This window comes from Melospiza melodia, chromosome 27, assembly GCF_035770615.1.
Source record: "Melospiza melodia melodia isolate bMelMel2 chromosome 27, bMelMel2.pri, whole genome shotgun sequence".
In the NCBI taxonomy this organism is placed as follows: Eukaryota; Metazoa; Chordata; class Aves; order Passeriformes; family Passerellidae; genus Melospiza; species Melospiza melodia.
In genome coordinates, this window is record NC_086220.1 from 8,231,035 (window position 1) to 8,247,794 (window position 16,760).

Here is a 16,760-nt window from a genome sequence, read left to right on the forward strand (position 1 = left end):
CTTTCTTGCCAAACTTTCATCCTTCCCAACAGGAGGGACCTTGTGGCTCTGCACAACTCCTGACAGGAGGGGACAGCCCCAGGTTGGGCTCTGCTCCCAGGGAATGGGACAGGAGGAGAGGGAACGGCCTCAGGATGAATAGGAGAGGTTTAAATTGGATTTTAGGGAGAGTTTCTCCATGGAAAGGATGGTCAGGCATTGCCCAGGGAGGTTTGGAGGTGGCCAGGGAAGGGCTGGATGTGGCACTTGGGGACAAAGTGGGGATTGGGCACAGCTTGGATTGTCCTGGAGGGCTTTTCCAATCTCCCTTATTGTGGGATTCTGTCCCATCCCCTCATGGCAGGTGGGCTTTCTCACCTGTGGAAGGTGCTTCTCACTGCCATCACCTCTCCCAAAACTGATTTTTCCTGCTGCAAATTGACAGCAAACCAGGAAGATTTGCCTCGTTTGTGGCACACCTGAAGCAGAGCACGAGGGATGCAAAGAGAGCAGAGGATTTCTGGCTTGATTTGTTTGGATATATTGATTTTTTTGCAAGGGCAAGCTTATCAAGCAGCATTTCTGGCGCTGGCTTCGTTTGGTTCCTCGCTGCAGGAGCAGAATTAAGCCAATGAAAACCACACTGCAGATCTCACACAATCAGCACTGGCTCCGAGCACGTTAAGGGGATAATCACTCAATAATCCATTTGGCTGGAGGTACAGAAGGAATGGAATATGATTATTCCTGCTGTTATTACTGCCCTCACCTCCATAAAAACAAGGAGTGGAGTTTGCTGCTTCCTTGCCTTGTTAGTTTGTGGTTTTTTTGTGTTTGTTGCCCTGAAGATCAGCAATGTCAGAATTGCTGTTTGGTGGGGAGTGATTCCTTGTTCTGTCTGCATTTTCCCTGGTTTAAATCCCTCAGATTTAGGGAGGAGGGCAGGAGAACAGTTACCAAGCAGGGATTCCTGCCAATGCTGCCTGTCCTGGGGCTTTGGAACAGCAGAGCTGAGCTTTTGAACATGGCCGTGGTAAATGATTGTTCTTCAAGGGGATGCTGCCTTGGACAAGACAAGGACATCAGAGAAGACAAAAAAAAAAAATCAGATTTGTGTGTTGGCTGGAGGCTTGAGAGGAGAGAAGTGGCTTTTGTTGTGATTTCAGTGAGGAGCAGGAGCAGCTCCGGCTCATTCCCAGGGCAGGAGCAGCCAGGAGGGATTTATTTCCCTGTCTGAAGCAGCATCTCCTGCTTCCTCCTGCCTGAGTTTGCTTTCAGTGGAGCCACCTGTGATGTTCCGTGGGCTGAGGGGATTTTTGGTGGGTGGGGAGCAGGGTTTGGTGCCTTTGGTGCTGCTCTGCTGGTTGGGACACACAAGGGAACATCTGAGGGTCAGAGCTGCTTGGATTATCAATTTATAGAGGTTCCTCAGGAAATTGTGTCTCCAGCCAGTGTGGGTTGTGAGTACAAGCTCAGTTTATCAATTTCTAGAGGTTCTCATGGAAATTTTCTCTCTAACCAGTGTGGGCTCTGAGAACCAGCTCAGTTTATCAGATTCTAGAGGTTCCTCTGGAAATCCTCTCTCCACTCAGTGTGGGCTCTGAGAACAAGCTCAGTTAGCAAATTCTAGAGGTTCTCATGGAAATTTTCTTTACACTCAATGTGGGTTCTGAGAGCAAGCTCAGTTTATCAGTTTCTAGAGATTCTCATGGAAATTGTGTCTCCAGTCATTGTAAGCTCTGAGAACGAGCTCAGTTATCAATTTCTAGAGGTTCTCATGGAAATTTTGTCTCTAGCCAGTGTGGGTTGTGAGTACAAGCTCAGTTTATCAATTTCTAGAGGTTCTCCTGGAAATTCTCTCTCCAATCAGTGTGGGTTGTGAGTACAAGCTCAGTTTATCAATTTCTAGAGATTCTCATGGAAATTGTGTCTCTGCTCAATGTGGGCTCTGAGAACAGCTCAGCTTATCAATTTCTAGAAGTTCTAATTGTGTCTCCAACCAGGGTAAGCTCTGAGAACAGCTCAGTTTATCAATTTCCTCTGAAAATTGTCTCTCCAGACAGGGTGAGCTCAGTTTATGAATTTCTAGAGGTCCTCATGGAAATTTTCTCTACAGCCAATGTGGGTTGTGAGAACAAGCGCAGTTTAACAATTTGTAAAGGAATTTGTAAAGGTTCTCAAGGAAATTGTCTCTCCAGCCAGTGTGGCTTCTGAGAACAAGCTGAGTTTATCAATTGCTAGAGGTTCTCATGGCAAATATCTCTCCAGCCAGTGTGAGTTGTGAGAACAAGCTCAGTTATCAATTTCTAGATGTTCTCATGGAAATTTTCAGCCAGTGTGGGCTCTGAGAACAAGCTCAGTTTATCAATTTCTAGAGCTTCTCCTGGAAATTCTCTCTCCAGCCATTGTGGGCTCTGAGCACAAGCTCAGTGACAATTTCATGCCCTCGTGCACAAGAATTTCTCTCTTAAAGCCCTGTTAGTAGAAAACAGCAGTTGTGCTGGAATAAATGCTGCAGGGCAGTGTTGTTTCAGGTAACATTTAATTCCCGTGGCTCCTGGGGGACAGCAGCTCTTCCTTACAGGTAAAGGACATGTTCCTGCTGCCCTGAATTAAAAGCAACATCTGCAAAGTGTTCTCCCCTCTGTGAGCAGAATCCACGATGCAAAAAGCTCAGCTCAGAGGGAGCAGATCCACTCTGGGTAATGAAAAGGCATTAAAAAATTCCTCTGTGGTGGTGTGGGCTGATCAGGGGAAGATAAATCAGGTTCTGCTTTTATTAAAGCTGGTCCAGGCATTTCCTGGATTATTTTTTTTTTTTTAATGTTTCAGCAGGCCACTCTAATTAAACTGCCAAATTAATTAATAAAAAACAATGACACTTCCACTCAGCACAGTAAAAACTGAATCCTTCTGGCTCCTGGAAGCTCTGATTGTTAATAAACAGGAGCAATTGTCCTTCCAGCTTGTCCAGAGCGTGGGTTTTATGCTGCGGGCTGGTCAGTGCTGCTGTGCTGACATTAAAACTTAAATCATGGGCTGGCAACTCCGTGAGCTCTGCCAATAACTGGAAATTTTGCTTCAATAAAGTTCTCAGGCAGAGCCTGTCAGCTCTCATCACTCAGAGCTCAAATGTGTGTGAAAAAATATTTAGGTTTGCTCAAAGAGGAGGAAATTCCCTCACTGTCTCAGGGGCTGGTGATGACTTTGAGCAGGAATTGCTTGGGCTGGGTGCTCAGAGAAATTTAAATTTAAATTTAAACTCCCCAAATCTGGTTTTATTCTGTGGGTGCCTTTTCATTCTGTGTGAAGAGAGGAAATTCCCTGAATGAAATAACATTTACAGGTATTTCCTAAAGGGGCAGAGAGCTTTATATCCTGGTGATCCTGTGCCCCTCCTGGCACAAAGTCTGCCTGGATAAACCTCAGAGTGTGTTGTAAGAAGCTTTAAATTCTCTTTTTTCTTGTTTATCTCGTGCTACTCCTGCCCTTGTGATCCCTTGAGCACTCCTGATCCCAAATGATACCAAATTCCTTCAGTTCCTGCTGCTCCTGTGGTTTGTGAAGGTTTGGGTTTGGGACAGCTCAGGGATGGATCCTGAATTCCTGGTCCCAGTAATGTCAAGCAGGAATCCACTCTGGGATTGCTTTAAACTGGAAATCTGGCCAGGAATCCCCTTGGCCACGTGTAAGGAGGTTTGGAAGTTGTAAAATTGTCATTTTGGTCAACAAGCTGCTCTGGGGATGGCTCAGCACCAGGGGTTTGTGTTTGGGATTAATGCAAATCAGCAATAAACAGGATTTTATAATAACATCAGTTGTCATGTAGCTGTGAGCCCATAAGGGAAGCAGGTGGGAGTTCCTGGATTTGTCCAGTTTTATTTTCTGCTCTTCACTCTGATTTGTGCCCATGTCCTGGGGATTCCTGCAGCCCCTCTGGTGCAGCAATTTCCTGGCTGTGAGCTTGGATTTTTACCTCAGGGAGGAGGTGGGAACCATCCTTTGGTACATTTTGGATCTGTGCCCACATGAAACCCCCATCCTTGTCCTGGGGAGGACTCCCAGAACCTTCCAGCCTTTTCCATGCCAAACACTCTGCAGGCACCACTCTGAAGGCTTTAATTTGTTGTTAACATCCATTTTTTGCCTGGTTTTGGGTTCAGTTTGTTGAACACTTGAGTCAGATTTTTACTCCAAGGTTCTCAAGATATTTTAAGCATTATTGAACAAAGCCCTGGGCTCACTCAGCACCCCAAAATCTCTGTCCCAGGGCTGGGTTTGTGGAGTGTCCCAGGGCAGGTGTTGGTGACCAAGGGGTGAAACAGGGAGAGGTTTGGGACAGGAGCAGTGAGGAACCACAGAAGTGGAGAAAACCCATGGAAAGCTGTGAAAAAATGTGAAAAATTACAGGAGCGGTTCCTGAGGGCAGGCAGGAGGTGGGAAAAGCCCAGGATTTGTTGCTCTCTGGCTGTCCCAGATGTTCTGGAGCTCTGAGCTCCTCCAGGAGAGGGATGGGATCAACCCTACTGTGGATTTTTGTAGGGCAGTGATGAGTGTGACCTCGTGTGGGTTTTTTTTTGTCAGGCCAGAAGTGATGAGTGTGACAGCGCTATGGGTTTTTGTAGGGCAGCAGTGGTGAGTGTGACTTTGTGTGGGTTTTTCCTGGTCAGTGTGACTTCACTGTGGGTTTTCTGCAGGTCAGAAGTGGTGTGTGACCTTGTCGTGGGTTTTCTTGGTGAGTGTGACCCTGCTGTGGGTTTTTCAGGTCAGAAGTGACGAGTGTGACCATGCTATGGGGTTTTGTGGGGCAGCAATGGCGAGTGTAACCTCACTGTGAGATTTTCCTGCTGAGGCTGACCTTGTGTGGGTTTTGTAGGGCAGAAATGACGATTGTGACCTTGCTGTGGTTTTTTCCTGGTGGGAACTGACCTTGTGTGGGTTTTTGTACGGCAGCAATGGTCAGTATGTGTGGGGGGACACACAGTATGGGTGAATGAAGGTAATGGAGAATGTAATCTTGTCCCCCTACGAGTTGCAGCTGGAACCAATTACTAAGATTAGTAATAGGCCACACCTGTAGCCAATAAGAACAATGGTACAAAAGAGTGGATTGGTGGGATCTGGAGTAATTTGGCTGCTGCAAGGCCCAAGAACAGTCAGTGCTTAGAGGAGCTGCCTGTGAGAAACACTGAGGAGGTACAAAATTCTGGCACTATGGAATCCTTGCACTTTAATGATAATAGAGCTGTTGTGATATACAAGACAACAAGCATGGCCTTGGGTGGGTTTTTTGCCAGGTCAGAAGTGACGAGTGTGACCATGCTATGGGGTTTTGTGGGGCAGCAATGGCGAGTGTGACCTCACTGTGAGATTTTCCTGCTGAGGCTGACCTTGTGTGGGTTTTGTAGGGCAGAAATGATGATTGTGACCTTGCTGTGGTTTTTTCCTGGTGGGAACTGACCTTGTGTGGGCTTTTGTAGGGCAGCAATGGTCAGTATGTGTGGGGGGACACACACTATGGGTGAATGAAGGTAATGGAGAATGTAATCTTGTCCCCCTACGAGTTGCAGCTGGAACCAATTACTAAGATTAGTAACAGGCCACACCTGTAGCCAATAAGAACAATGGTACAAAAGAGTGGATTGGTGGGACCTGGAGTAATTTGGCTGCTGCAAGGTTTAAGAACAGTCAGTGCTTAGAGGAGCTGCCTGTGAGAAACATTGAGGAGGTACAAAACTCTGGCACTATGGAATCCTTGCACTTCAATGATAATAGAGCTGTTGTGATATATAAGACAACAAGCGTGGCCTTGGGCGGGTTTTTTGTCAGGTCAGAAGTGATGAATGTGACCTTGCTGTGGGTTTTTCAGGTCAGAAGTGATGAGTGTGACCGTGCTATGGGGTTTTGTAGGGCAGCAATGGCGAGTGTGACCTCACTGTGAGATTTTCCTGCTGAGGCTGACCTTGTGTGGGTTTTGTAGGGCAGAAATGATGAGTGTGACCTTGCTGTGGTTTTTTCCTGGTGGGACTGACCTTGTGTGGGTTTTGTAGGGCAGCAATGGTCAGTATGTGTGGGGGGGACACACAGTATGGGTGAATGAAGGTAATGGAGAATGTAATCTTGTCCCCCTACGAGTTGCAGCTGGAACCAATTACTAAGATTAGTAACAGGCCACACCTGTAGCCAATAAGAACAACGGTACAAAAGAGTGGATTGGTGGGATCTGGAGTAATTTGGCTGCTGCAAGGCCCAAGAACAGTCAGTGCTTAGAGGCGCTGCCTGTGAGAAACATTGAGGAGGTACAAAACTCTGGCACTGTGGAATCCTTGCACCATAATGATAATAGAGCTGTTGTGATATATAAGACAACAAGCGTGGCCTTGGGCGGGTTTTTTGTCAGGTCAGAAGTGATGAATGTGACCTTGCTGTGGGTTTTTCAGGTCAGAAGTGATGAGTGTGACCATGCTATGGGGTTTTGTGGGGCAGCAATGGCGAGTGTGACCTCACTGTGAGATTTTCCTGCTGAGGCTGACCTTGTGTGGGTTTTGTAGGGCAGAAATGATGATTGTGGCCTTGCTGTGGTTTTTTCCTGGTGGGATCTGACCTTGTGTGGGTTTTGTAGGGCAGCAATGGTCAGTATGTGTGGGGGGACACACAGTATGGGTGAATGAAGGTAATGGAGAATGTAATCTTGTCCCCCTACGAGTTACAGCTGGAACCAATTACTAAGATTAGTAACAGGCCACACCTGTAGCCAATAAGAACAATGGTACAAAAGAGTGGATTGGTGGGATCTGGAGTAATTTGGCTGCTGCAAGGCCCAAGAACAGTCAGTGCTTAGAGGAGCTGCCTGTGAGAAACATTGAGGAGGTACAAAACTCTGGCACTGTGGAATCCTTGCACCATAATGATAATAGAGCTGTTGTGATATATAAGACAACAAGCGTGGCCTTGGGTGGGTTTTTTGCCAGGTCAGAAGTGATGAGTGTGACCATGCTATGGGGTTTTGTGGGGCAGCAATGGCGAGTGTGACCTCACTGTGAGTTTTTCCTGCTGAGGCTGACCTTGTGTGGGTTTTGTAGGGCAGAAATGACGATTGTGACCTTGCTGTGGTTTTTTCCTGGTGGGAACTGACCTTGTGTGGGCTTTTGTAGGGCAGCAATGGTCAGTATGTGTGGGGGGACACACAGTATGGGTGAATGAAGGTAATGGAGAATGTAATCTTGTCCCCCTACGAGTTGCAGCTGGAACCAATTACTAAGATTAGTAACAGGCCACACCTGTAGCCAATAAGAACAATGGTACAAAAGAGTGGATTGGTGGGACCTGGAGTAATTTGGCTGCTGCAAGGTTTAAGAACAGTCAGTGCTTAGAGGAGCTGCCTGTGAGAAACATTGAGGAGGTACAAAACTCTGGCACTGTGGAATCCTTGCACCATAATAATAATAGAGCTGTTGTGATATATAAGACAACAAGCGTGGCCTTGTGTGGGTTTTTTGCCAGGTCAGAAGTGATGAATGTGACCTTGCTGTGGGTTTTTCAGGTCAGAAGTGATGAGTGTGACCGTGCTATGGGGTTTTGTAAGGCAGCAATGGCGAGTGTGACCTCACTGTGAGTTTTTCCTGCTGAGGCTGACCTTGTGTGGGTTTTGTAGGGCAGAAATGATAATTGTGACCTTGCTGTGGTTTTTTCCTGGTGGGACTGACCTTGTGTGGGTTTCCCTGGTGGGGCTGACCTGGCTGTGGGTTTTTTCCAGGTTAGAAGTGGTGAATGTGTGGGCTTTTGTAGGGCAACAATGATGAGTGTGACCTTGTGTGTGTTTTCTTGGTGAGTGTGACCTCACTGTGGGTTTTCCCTGGTGGGACTGACCTTGCGTGGGTTTTTCCTGGTAAGTGTGACCTCACTATGGGTTTTTCCTGGTGGGGCTGACCTCACTGTGGGTTTCCCTGGTGGGACTGACCTCACTGTGGGTTTTTCCTAGTGGGGCTGACCTTGCTATGGACTTTTGTAGGGCCGCAATGGTGATTGTGACCTTGTGTGGATTACTCTGGTGAGTGTGACCTCGCTGTGGGTTTTCCCTGGTGGGGCTGACCTTGCTATGGACTTTTTTAAGGCAGTGCTGAGTTGTGATCTCACTATGGGTTTTTCTACTGAATTTGACCTTGTGTGTGTGTTTTTCCCGATGAGTGTGACCTGCCTTTGGGTTTTCCCTGGTGGGGCTGACCTCACTGGGGATTTTTCCCTACGAGTGCCACCTTGTGTGGGTTTTCCCTGTGATTGTGACCTCTCTGTGGGTTTTCCCTGTTGTGCCTGACCCTGCGTGTGTTTCTGCAGGCTGACAGGGTTCCAGCTGCCTGCTCCCATCGTCAGCACGGGCCTGGTGCTGTCCCTGTGGCTCATCAGTGACTATGCCGTCAGTGCCCAAGGCTTCCAGGCCAGCTACGAGGGTGAGTCCAGGAGGGGCTGGGATTGCACCTGGGAGGTGGGAACTGAGCTGCAGGGTCCGCACCATGAGCTGCACATCTCTGCCTCACTGTTGTGTCATTTAATCTGGTGTTTTTTCAGCACTTAAATTGCTGATTCCTTCCAGCAGAGTGGTTTTTTTTTTGTTAAAAGTGTGCTCTGGCTGAATTCCCTGGAATTCTGTTCAGGCAGGTGAGGATGTAAGGGCAGGTGAAGGTTTTGGGATAGATGAGGATGTCAGGAGACAGGTGAAGATTTGGGGGCAGATGAGGTTTTTGGGACAGGTGAGGATTTTGGGATAAGTGAGGATATCAGGACAAGTGAAGGTTTTGGAGCAGCTGAGGATGTCAGGACAGGTAAAGGTTTTGGGATAGGTGGAAGTTTTGGAATAGGTGAGGATGTCAGGACAAAGATGTTGGGGCAGGTGAGGATGTTAGAGCAGGTGAAGCTTTTGGAGCAGCTGAGGATGTCAGGACAGGTGAAAGTTTTGGGCACATGAGGCTGTTGGGACAGATGAGGATATCAGAGCAGGTGGAGGTTTTGGGACAGGTGAAGGTTTTGGGTAGGTGAAATTTTTGGGACAAGTGAGGATGTTAGAACAGGTGAAGGTTTTGGGACAGGTGAGGATTTTGAGCCTAGGTGAAGCTGTTGGGGCGGGTGAGGATTTTGGGATAGATGAAGGTTTTGGGATAGGTAAGGATGTCAGGGTAGGTGAAGGTTTTGGTGCAGGTGAGGATTTTGGGACAGGTGATATCAGAGCAGTTGAAGATTTTGGGTAGGTGGAGGTTTTGGTGCATGTGAGGATTTTGGGATGGGTGAGGATGTCAGGATAGGTGAAGATTTGGGGGCAGGTGAAGATTTTAGGACAGGTGATCTCACCCATTGGGAGGAAAGTCAAATCCATTTACAAAACCGCTTTCCCCCCCCAAAATTTTCCCAATTTGTTTCATCCTTTTCCATCTGCAGCCCCTGTGCTGTAGAACCCCTGTCAGTCTCTGTGTGAGACCCTCCCAAATCCTGGGGCAGAGGACACGCTGCTGCTTTTTGCACTTTCTTGACATTTCCAGTTCATTTTTTTGGCATTTACACACAGCTCCTTGTACACTTTGTAATGTTCTTTTATTACCTTGATGCTGCAGGAAATGTTGTACAAAGGCTGGGGCCAGGGCTGCCCTTTAGTCACACACATCTGAAACGATCTGGGCTTTGTTTGACTGGTGATTAGGAGGCTTTCAAAGCTCTAACTGAAAGGGGAAAATAAATGTATTTAAAACTTAACCTGAGCCACAGTGACAGAGAGAGCGTTGGCATAAATCAGAGTTTTGCTCTGAGGGTAGGAGAAGGGTTCACTTGCTGAAATACCACCCTGAGCCTGCCCCAAAGGAAATTATTCATATTTTGGGTGTTAATTAAGGCTGAAGGAGTGATTGTGATTCAGTTCTTTGGGTGCTGGATTCCAAAATGCAGGGAGTTCTCAGAAATTTGGGCCTGGAAGCCAAAGCTTAGAATTAAAGCCAGGATTTGATCTGAGACCTTGGGAAAAGCTCCCAAACTGAGGTGCTGGAAATGAGAATATGGATTTTAGGGTTTAAACAGAGACACATGAAGTTAAGAAGAGGAAAATTTAGAGTTTTGGAGTTTAAGATCTAGAAAAAAATAAAAGTAATTACAAAGGAGTTTGGAATGCAGTGGTGTAGGTCTGTGTCATTGGCCAACACTGTTGCATGGGTTCATAATATGAAATATTTAAGGATTGGGTCAAAAATAGAAATATCCTTGTTAGCAATGTTTTATCGATCAATAAATCCTTAAAACATCTTGTAACTAAAGAGTGTTGTGACCTCCTGGCCCATGATGTAACAATGTGAGCCAAACTCACCCTTTGTGCCTGTGGAGAAGACAAAAACAAATCTAAAAACTCAAAAGTCCCATCCATAACTCATTCAAAATCCCTTCCAAAATCCACATACCTGGGAATCTTGGTTTGATTTGTGGGATTTTAGTTTATTTGGGTCTGTGGGATGTTACTTTATTTGGATTTGTGGGATTTCAGTTAATTTGAGTTTGTGGCATTTTAGTTTATAGGGGTTTCTGGGAGTTTGTTCATTTTAGGTTTGTGGTATTTTAGTTCATTTGGGTTTTTGGGTTTTACTTTATTTGTGTTTTTGGGATTTTAGGTCATTTGGATTTTTGGGTTTTAGTTCATTTGGCTTTGTGGGATTTTACTTTATTTGGGTCTGTGAGATTTTAGTTCATTTAGATTTGTGGGGTTTTGCTCTATTTGGGTCTGTGGGATTTTACTCTATTTGGGTTTGTTGGGGTTTTATTTATTTGGCTTTGTGAGATTTTAGTTTATAGGATTTTCTGGGATTTTACTCTATTTGGATTTGTGGTTTTTAGTTTGGTTTGCCTTTGTTTGCTTTGGATTTTCCTCCACCAAGGACACTCCCAGTCTACCAAACCCAGCAGCTCATTTGGGCAACTTTTAGACAAAAATCTCCGTTATTGGGTCCCCAAATCCCACAAGAACTCAAACTGATCCCACAACAGAGCCAAACTCCAGTTGGGAAAAGGGAGAAGTGCAGCAGCTTAAAAATGTGGGAATGGAGCCCCCAAAATCCCATTTGGGGAGAGGAGAGAGCCTTGGACCAGCACAAAAATGATTTAGGGGCTGCTGTGGAAAAAGGACTGAGGAACTGAAAATCTGTCAGCATTTCTTGGAAAATTGGGAGAGCAGAGAGGATTTCATTTCCATTTCAATAAAATGCTTTGATCTCAAGGTAATTTTTTTACTTAGGAGCTTCCAGGAAACACCAGCAGTTCAGGGAGCTCCGTTTTCAGCACGTCTCATTTAGAAAATATCGAAATTAAATGCTTTCATGCTTTTAGCATCCCTAAATTTGTTTTTTCTCCCTGTTTACTGTCCCTTGAATTCAACATGATTTCCTAATTAGCCCTGTTCACCCTCAGACTGGGGGATTTTTCCTTCTTTTCTCACTAAAGGATTTTTTCTTTTTTCCTAGCCCCAACCCAGCTGTGGAGTCCTGAATTTCCTTTCAGCTGCAGATTTTATTTTTTTTTTGGAGCCAGTTATAAATAATCCCAGTTAAATTTGACTGGGTTGTGAATCTTGACAGCCTCATCTGGTGGAAAAAATATCTTCTAAAAATGTAGAAATGCCCATTTTTAATTTTTCTTTTTGCTTGTCCTGGAAGATGTGTGAGGGTGGAATTAATTCCTGTCCTTGCTGCCTCACACCTGAGGAATTCACTCAGAGCTGACTTCAAATAAATCAGGCAAATTTGAGTGAGAGGAAAAGTGACACAAATTCCACAGAAATAATAAAAATAAAGCAGGGGATGCAGAGCAGGTGGTTTATTTGTTTACGAATGAAGGGATAAAAGAAGATTAAATTATTAAAGTAAATTCAGTTATTATAGAGCCACCACCTCTGGGTGCTGTTAGAGCAGAGGATGACAAATAAAAAGGGATTTAAGGAAAAACACAATTGTGGAAGTTTTGGGGTTGGAAAAAACCTTCCCAAATCCAACTTTGGGGCAATCCCCAAGCAGAGCATGGGGGTTTATTTTCAGTTATATCCTTGTCAGGACACAATTTATAAATCTAATTGTAGAAGAAGGATATAAATATATATAAAAAAGGGGTGAAAATATATGATATATGATATATGATATATGATATATGATATATGATATATGATATATGATATATGATATATACTTTTATATATAGATATAGGTGAAAATCTATTTTTAAAGGATAGAGATAAAAACCGATATTAAAAATTAATATTTTAAATATAAATTGATATAAAATACGCCTGTATTTAAGTAAAATAAAAATGAAGAGGGCTCTGTAAAAGTAGAGGTATGCAAGAATGTCAGATGCAATTTTTTTGGAAAAACTCAATTGTGGAACTTAGAATTTTAATTTTAGGGTGGGTTTTTTTCTTTTTGGTAGTCTGGATTTTTCCTCCCCAAAAGCAAAATTCAGTGGGAGTTCCTGGAGGGACCCAGGACCCTTTTTTAAAGGGATATAAAGTGACTATTAAAAAAAAATATATAAAAATATTTTAAAATTATATATACATAAAAAACATAAAGTACATTACATTTAAGTAAAATATTTTAAAAAACGCCTTTTTTAAGGAATCTTCCTCTTTGTAACTTAATATTTTAATTAAAATTAAAATTTTAATATTAGGGCGGGGTTTTTGTTGGTGGTCTGGATTTCTCCCTCCCCAAAAAAAGCAGAATTCAGTGGGAATTCCTGGGTTGTAGCAGGGCCCTGTGGATCCCCGAGGAAATCCAGGGGATGAAACTTTTCCCTTCCCAAGACATCGATGGCAGCTGCAGCGAATTCTCGCAGCAAACACTGATTGAAAAGGAGCAATTAGGGCTGCACCAACACTGCTCATTTTCAGGAATTAGAGGCGTTAAATCCCCCGGGAAAGGAGCTGGAGCTGTTTGGAGATAAATACTGGGCTCATTCTTCACAGGCTCTTTGCAGAGTTGTGCAAACAGATGGAGAAAATACAATTAAATTGTGTTTTTATTGCTGCTTCCGTCCCTCTCGGAGCATTCCTGGCTCTGGGGTTTTTTTGGGGATGTTGTTGCTGCAATTCTCCCTTTTCCCAGCTGGAGTTTGGCTCTGTTGTGGGATCAGTTTGAGTTCTTGTGGGACTTGAGGACCCAATAACGGAGATTTTTGTCTAAAAGTTGCCCAAATGAGCTGCTGGGTTTGGTAGGCTGGGAGTGTCCTTGGTGGAGGAAAACCCAAAGCAAACAAAGGCAAACCAAACTAAAAACCACAAATCCAAATGAAGTAAAATCCTAAAAATCCAAATGAACTAAAGTCCCACAAACGCAAATAATCTAAAATCTCACAGACCCCAATAAAGAAAAAAAACCCAAAATCAAACAAATTAAAATCTTACAAAAGAAATTAAAAACCCACAAAGCCAACCAGCCAGAAAATCCACAAAAGCAAAACAAATAAGCCACAAAGCTTATTTGTTATTATAAATTAAGAACCACAAACTCAAATAAATGAAAAGACTCAAAACAAACCAAAACCCACAAATCCAAAGAAAGTAAAAACCACAAACCAAATAAACTAAAAACCACACATCCAAATTAAACTAAAAACCACTAAACCAACCAAATTAAAATCCACAAAACCCAAACAAATAAAAAACCCAAATTAAAAACCACAAACCCAAATGAAGACCACAAACCCAAATAAACTAAAAACTGCTAAACAAACACAAAACCCAAACTAAAGAACAAATGAAGCCAAACAAACTAAAAACCCACAAACCAAACAAACTGAAAACCACAAAACCAATCAAATTAAAATCCATAAACCCCAAACTAATTCTCCACAAGCCCAAACAAGCAAAAAACCCAAATGAAACTCCACAAACCCAAATAAACGAAAGACCACAAACTAAATAAACAAAAAAACCACAAACCATCCCAACCCCTCCAACCCTCCCAGGGAATAATTCCATCCCAATTCCTGACCAAAGCCTTCAGCTGAGACAAATTTTATCACCTTTTAACAATTTTATTGCTTTCAGATTCCTCCTGAGCTTCAGGACTGTCTGACATCCTGTGGTGTTTGGAAAGTGGGGAAACAATTCCTGAATATCCTGAATATTTATTGGATTTTCCTCATCCCTTCTCCTGAGCTGTGCTCAGTTAGGAAAATCAAGTTTGTAGCCCCTTCACAGCTTGTGGTGATAAATCCAAGGAGCAAACAGCATGGCAGGCCGTAAAATCCTGGATTTTGGGGTGTGCCAGCACAGGAACTTTAATTTGCTGGTTTTTTGTGGGTTTTTTTTTCCCTGGATTCCATGGAAAAGCAGGAGAGCAGGGCAGGACTGTCAATAGTATTGAGTGCCAGGGCTGTTGTGCACAGGGCAGTGTCTGCAGGAGGAGCTGGATAATTAGATTTCAAGCCTAGCCCTGCATTGATTGTGTCCCCAATTAAGTGGTTTCCACCTCATATCAAACATTTGGTTTGCCTTGAGCAGGTTTTTCATGGGGAATTTTACTTTTTCCGTGCCCCTGGTCACAACCTGCAGCTCCTGGTCCATTTCCATGTGCCACGGGTTGGGAAATGAAGGATTTGGCACAAAAATTCCCTGGCAGTGACGTGTGTGGGGTGGTGGATGGGAATCTGCAATCAGAATCCCTCACCTGGGCTTTTTATCCCAAATTAACCCCAATTCCTGCTGGTGCTTGGGGTCTGTGCCAGCACTGGGAGAACTGATGTGAATAAAAACCTTTACTTTGGGTCAAAAAACACCCCAAAATATCCCCTCCTGCAGCATTTAGACAGCAGTCGCTGTTTTCTGGCCAACTCCCAGAGCACAGCAAAGCCACCTGAGAGATCCAAGGCTGCCTTTTAAATCCTATTTAGCTGTTTATTTCCACTTTGCTGCTGAACAAAACAACAACAAAAAAAAAAGGACAGAACAGAGCTGGAATTGTTCTCCTGGTCACCAGCACATTGCAGGCAGTGCCACTCCAGCCTTGCCAGGGGAGGGAATGGCAAATTGGCATGGCAGGGGTGATGCAGTTTTATTTTTTTTGCCAGCCTTGGCAGGAGCTGTTTGAGTGCTGCTCCGTGGTGTCCAATAAATTTGGGGATGTAAAACGCAGCCAGGTGTCTGCCCTGAGCAGGGGTGATGAGCTCAGGGCTGCAGCAGGTGCTCAGGAACTCATAAAACAAAAAAAATCTTGATTAGAGAGTGAAGGGATAAATGGGAATTTGGCTGTGCTGGGAATTTAGCTGGGTTTCCCTGGGAATTTGGGGGTTTTGTTCATGAATTCACAATTTTAGGTGGGGAAAGGGACAGAAAGGAGGATTGGGGATGTTCACTGAGCTTGGATCTGGATCCAGGAGCTTCCCATGAGTTCCCAAAGTCAAATATCCTTGGGGTGGGTGCAGGAGCTGCAGCTGAGAGAGGGGAAACGCCTTAAAAACTGAATTTCCATGGATTTTCCTGCCTGTGCCTCTCCTGTGAGCCTGTGACCCTCAGCTGGTGTTTCCAAAGGATCTTCCTGGTGGAGTCAACTCATCCAGAACATTCCTCAGGGTGGGAGCACCTGGATTTTGGGTTTCCTGAGGCGCAGGATGGGCTGAGCTTGGTGCTGCATCACTGAGCACAACACACCAGCAGGGAAATAAAACCTCAGGATTCAGATTTCCAGAGCTCAGAGTTCAGATTTCCAAAGCTCCAGGAGTGCTCAGTGGGATTTTTGGTGCTGTGGGGATTTTTTGAGCTGTAAAATCCTGGAATCCTTGTCCTGGGAATGGCACTGACCAGGATTTATTGGGGATTTCTGTCCTGGAAGCTGGGGTTTGGTGCTGTGGATGTGCTGCTCCTGCGTGTTCCTGTTGTTCCAATGAAGACAGAAGGAAAATTCCCACTTAAATCCATGTGGATTTGGGATTTTCCTGCTTTTCACCCCCAATCCAGCCAACAGAGCCAGGTCCCTGAGTGTTCCCACTGCTCCAATGAAGGCAGAGAGAAAAATCCCTCTGAAATCAGTGTGAATTTGGGATTTTCCTGTGTTTCCCCTCCCAATCAGGATTTAATGGCTGTGGATTTGCTGCTCCTATTCCTTTTGCTCTTCCCATTTTTCCAATGAGGGCAGAGGGAAAAATCCCACTGAAATCCATGTGGATTTGGAATTTTCCTGCTTTCCCCTTCCCAATCAGGATTTAGTGGCTGCAGATGTGCTGCTCTTGCTGTCCCTGAGTGTTCCCAATTTTCCAGCGAGGGCAGAAGGAAAAATCTCACTGAAATCCATTTGAATTTGGGATTTTCCTGCTTTTCACCCCAATCCAGCCAACAGAGCCAGGTCCCTGAGTGTTCCCACTGCTCCAATGAAGGCAGAGAGAAAAATCCCTCTGAAATCAGTGTGAATTTGGGATTTTCCTGCGTTTCCCCTCCCAATCAGGATTGAGTGGCTGTGGATTTGCTGCTCCCATTCCTTTTGCTCTTCCCATTTTTCCAACGAGGGCAGAGGGAAAAATCCCCCATAAATCCATGTGGTTTTGGGGATTTTCCTGCTTTTCTCCCCCAATCCAGAGCCACATCCCAGGGCTGGATAATTTTCTCCCCATCAGGATCCTCTCCAGGGAAGGAAGAGTCAAACCTTCCTCTTTTTTTTTATTTTTTTCTTTTATTTTTTTTCCCTTTTTCCTTTTTAGCCACACAAAAGATTTTTATTACTTCAATGAGCTTCCAGCCAGTCTGCTTTAATATCCCACTAATTGATTTT

General features: G+C 44.5%; 1 protein-coding gene across 1 annotated transcript in view; it reads left to right on the plus strand.

Moving 5' to 3' along the window:
• CSMD2 (CUB and Sushi multiple domains 2) overlaps positions 1 to 16,760 on the plus strand; it is a 261,846-nt gene that overhangs the window by 38,140 nt on the left and 206,946 nt on the right. The window contains 1 exon segment of the mRNA XM_063177637.1: positions 8,314 to 8,426. Within this exon segment, the coding sequence (XP_063033707.1) occupies positions 8,314 to 8,426 (113 nt within the window).